General features: G+C 50.6%; 1 protein-coding gene across 1 annotated transcript; it reads left to right on the forward strand.

The window, feature by feature from the left end:
• Nucleotides 1-2,093: 2,093 nt before the first annotated feature.
• LOC309561534 (uncharacterized protein CLBA1-like) lies at nucleotides 2,094-3,309 on the forward strand. Its single transcript, XM_082265497.1, has one exon. The coding sequence runs from the start codon at nucleotides 2,160-2,162 to the stop codon at nucleotides 3,030-3,032; it is 873 nt and encodes a 290-aa protein (XP_082121623.1). The 5' UTR covers nucleotides 2,094-2,159; the 3' UTR covers nucleotides 3,033-3,309.
• The last annotated feature ends 1,124 nt before the right edge of the window (nucleotides 3,310-4,433 follow it).

The raw sequence follows: 4,433 nt of genomic DNA on the forward strand, positions 1-4,433 counted from the left end.
CTGTGCGACTCAGTGTTGTGCGTCTGACCGGGCTGTGCGACTCAGTGTTGTGCATCTGACCGGGCTGTGCGACTGAGTGTTGTGCGTCTGACCGGGCTGTGCGACTGAGTGTTGTGCGTCTGACCGGGCTGTGCGACGTAGTGTTGTGCGTCTGACCGGGCTGTACGACTGAGTCTTGTGCGTCTGACCGGGCTGTGCGACTTAGTGTTGTGCGTCTGACCGGGCTGTGCGACGTAGTGTTGTGCGTCTGACCGGGCTGTGCCACTGAGTGTTGTGCGTCTGACCGGGCTGTGCGCCTTAGTGTTGTGCGTCTGACCGGGCTGTGCGACTCAGTGTTGTGCGTCTGACCGGGCTGTGCGTCTGACCGGGCTGTGCGACTGAGTGTTGTGCGTCTGACCGGGCTGTGCGACTGAGTGTTGTGCGTCTGACCGGGCTGTGCGACTGAGTGTTGTGCGTCTGACCGGGCTGTGCGGCTGTGAGTGTTGTGCGTCTGACCGGGCTGTGCGGCTGTGAGTGTTGTGCGTCTGACCGGGCTGTGCGACTGAGTGTTGTGCGTCTGACCGGGCTGTGCGACTGAGTGTTGTGCGTCTGACCGGGCTGTGCGAATGAGTGTTGTGCGTCTGACCGGGCTGTGCGACGTAGTGTTGTGCGTCTGACCGGGCTGTACGACTGAGTCTTGTGCGTCTGACCAGGCTGTGCGACTTAGTGTTGTGCGTCTGACCGGGCTGTGCGACGTAGTGTTGTGCGTCTGACCGGGCTGTGCCACTGAGTGTTGTGCGTCTGACCGGGCTGTGCGCCTTAGTGTTGTGCGTCTGACCGGGCTGTGCGACTCAGTGTTGTGCGTCTGACCGGGCTGTGCGTCTGACCGGGCTGTGCGACTGAGTGTTGTGCGTCTGACCGGGCTGTGCGACTGAGTGTTGTGCGTCTGACCGGGCTGTGCGACTGAGTGTTGTGCGTCTGACCGGGCTGTGCGGCTGTGAGTGTTGTGCGTCTGACCGGGCTGTGCGACTGAGTGTTGTGCGTCTGACCGGGCTGTGCGACTGAGTGTTGTGCGTCTGACTGGGCTGTGCGACTCAGTGTTGTGCGTCTGACCGGGCTGTGCGACTCAGTGTTGTGCATCTGACCGGGCTGTGCGACTGAGTGTTGTGCGTCTGACCGGGCTGTGCGACTGAGTGTTGTGCGTCTGACCGGGCTGTGCGACGTAGTGTTGTGCGTCTGACCGGGCTGTACGACTGAGTCTTGTGCGTCTGACCGGGCTGTGCGACTTAGTGTTGTGCGTCTGACCGGGCTGTGCGACGTAGTGTTGTGCGTCTGACCGGGCTGTGCGACTGAGTGTTGTGCGTCTGACCGGGCTGTGCGCCTTAGTGTTGTGCGTCTGACCGGGCTGTGCGACTCAGTGTTGTGCGTCTGACCGGGCTGTGCGTCTGACCGGGCTGTGCGACTGAGTGTTGTGCGTCTGACCGGGCTGTGCGACTGAGTGTTGTGCGTCTGACCGGGCTGTGCGACTGAGTGTTGTGCGTCTGACCGGGCTGTGCGACTGAGTGTTGTGCGTCTGACCGGGCTGTGCGGCTGTGAGTGTTGTGCGTCTGACCGGGCTGTGCGGCTGTGAGTGTTGTGCGACTGACCGGGCTGTGCGGCTGTGAGTGTTGTGCGACTGACCGGGCTGTGAGATTGTGAGTGTTGTGCAACTGAGTGTCAAGTGAGTGGAGCGGAATACCAGAGGGTGAGAAGGTAGCGTTAGGAAGGCAGGAAATAGCCACATAGGATAGACTTAAATCGCTGAATCCCCATTCGATTAGATTAGTAGGTACAATGCCTGGCGGGTGTGGAGATGCGACTTGGTGTACATCTTGTGATATGTATGCGTTCCTCAGACATGTGATCGAGGGCGAATACAAATGCGCAAAATGTGATAACTGCCTGTCTTCACTACGAGCTTCATACACAGAGGCTGCCCCGCACAACCGCACATCAAGGTGAGAAATTCAATGTTATTCTATGTGGGCGACAATAGAAAGGATAGAACAATGCAGCAGGAAATCAACGAGACCAGTACGTGAATGAAGTTCATACTAAAGGACATTTCTGACAAGGAAGACATTCTATGTTCACATCAGTACCTGGCTACGGATCTGTTCCTGTAAAATCCATGAAGGACCATGAAGGATGTCAGTGATGGTATTATTGGGTTCAGCGATGATGCAGAGGATAAATCCTTGCCTGTTTTGCCTTGTTTGGACAATGTTTGCCCAGAGGAGAAGCCCATAGGATCTACCTCCCATTGTGAAGAGTGTGACACAAGCAGAGCATTACCGGAGGTCTCTAATACATGGGGAGACTTTGAGGGGTTTGATGAGTTTACTCCACAGTCGGAACAATTTTACTATGCAGATGAAGCGTTGCAGTTGAACTGTTTTACTACTTTTACCTCCAATGGAGATTGTTGCACTGAACAAAACGAAGTCCAAGATGAATGGGATGCATTTAATAATGAAGAAGATGGGCACACCCAGGACTGTGAACAAATCTTTGCACTGAGCTTTCCAGGCCCATCTGCGGAGGAGACGAGTGAGGATGTGAAGAGCCTGGATGCACTTTTATCGTCTACATCTAATGGAGAAAATGTTGTGTCCCAGTTACTAAAATCTCACTTATGGCTTGATTGTGAGCAGTCAGAGAAGGCTGGAGACGTCCTACCTGGTAATCCTGGGTTTGACTGGCAGAAAGCCAAGGCATGCCAAGATCTCATGTCCCTGCTCTGCATCTCTGCTGAAAATACGTCTGTCAACAAAGATGAAGCTTTAACAGATTTTGATGTGGAACAATTGCACTTTAACGAAACTTTGCACCCGATTGCAAATAAATCTCTGATTCAAACTAAGTTGGACGTGGCTCCAGGGTCCAAACAAGGCCAAATATTTTCTTATCAGCTTTTTTTGAAGAAGCCCTCAGCTGATGTCCCGTTGTCCTTCCTCGCTTTTTCTGGAAAGAAGAGTTTTTTCAGTACAAACCAGATGCGTTTTAATTTTTAAATTGCCTAAGGCAAGCCTGCCGTTTTGTTTTATTGAAATGTTTTGTGTATGAATAATATTTATATTATGTTTTTAACAGAACTTTAGAACTATGAAATGTAACTTATTGCACTGTATATTTCCAAACTTTTCACTAATGATCTTTTTAGAGCTCACTGAACAAAACAACTTGGGGGTGATGGAGCAACAATGAATAGATTGGTCAGTACCCCCAACAACAATATGAAACATCTGGGGAATCACTGGTGGGTTTAATCACCCAGTGGCTTCTTGCATTTCTTAAAGGCACCATGGATAAAATCTGATGACTATTTGCTACAGCCTTAATGAGAGGGTCTCGTTATCCCGATTTATTTTTCAGTAAGCAATGTAGGACAAAGCTGGAAACCTAGTTTTCACTTTGCAGTCTACTAGAAGAACTGAAAGGGTAGTGGCTTATTGTAGGCATCAGCATTTATCTCAAAGTAATATTGGTTGGTTTTGACCAAAATTCTTCAAAGCGAAATGTAAAGATAGAACTGCTAAAGTAACCTCTCCATGCAGCAACATCTCAGATTTCACCTGTAGCTCCCCTACAGGTGCAAACTAAATACCACAGGCATACTGTACGTTTAGATCAGTGGTCTCCAAACTGTGGCCCGTGGGCCGGATGTGGCTCTTTGTTGGCGTATATCTGGCCCTTGGGGAACTATTCCTTCCTTTGACACCAATAATATGAGCACTATTCCTTCCATTGCCACAGATGATGGGAGCATAATTTTTCCCACTGATATAAATGATTGGGCATTATTACCAATGATGGGGCACTATCCCTCCTCCTACTGACCATAGGTGCTATGTAAATTTATTTTACTCTCATTGACCACTAAGCCTGAGATACGGTCCACTCCCCACTGATGGTGGGGCGTTTTCTACTTCCACTGGCCACAGACCGGGCCCCCCTAAAGTCAGTAGTAAATTGGCCCTTTGTTTAGAAAGTTTGGAGAACCCTGGTTTAAATGATAATTACACTACAAGGGCCTTTTCACCGTATGTCCGCAAATCGTCCTATTTTTTTGCGGATGATTTACGGACATGATGTATGTCAGTGGCATTGCGGATGTCGGCGGATGACCATCCGCTGACGTCCGATTTTCTTCCTTTTAGTTCTGTTCCGTTTTTTGGAATGGAACAGAACCCTATTTTTCCTCCGTTAAAAAAATGGAAGGGAAGCAGGATCGGATGTCGGTGGTGTCGTCCGCCGACATCCGCAGTGCCCATGGACTTGCATTGTGTCCGTGTGTCGTCCGCAAACGGATGGGATGATATGCGGACACTTGTGTCATCCGCTCCGTGAAAAAAAAAAAAAAGTCCAGAGCGGAACCAGAAAACTGATCGCCCGTGTGAAAGAGCCCTTACAGA

This window comes from Pelophylax lessonae, assembly GCF_965119305.1.
Source record: "Pelophylax lessonae genome assembly, chromosome: 8".
Taxonomy (NCBI): domain Eukaryota; kingdom Metazoa; phylum Chordata; class Amphibia; order Anura; family Ranidae; genus Pelophylax; species Pelophylax lessonae.

Coding starts and splice junctions, on each gene's coding strand:
- LOC309561534 (XM_082265497.1), top strand. CDS start 2,160: ATGAAGGATGTCAGTGATGGTATTATTGGGTTCAGCGATGATGCAGAG.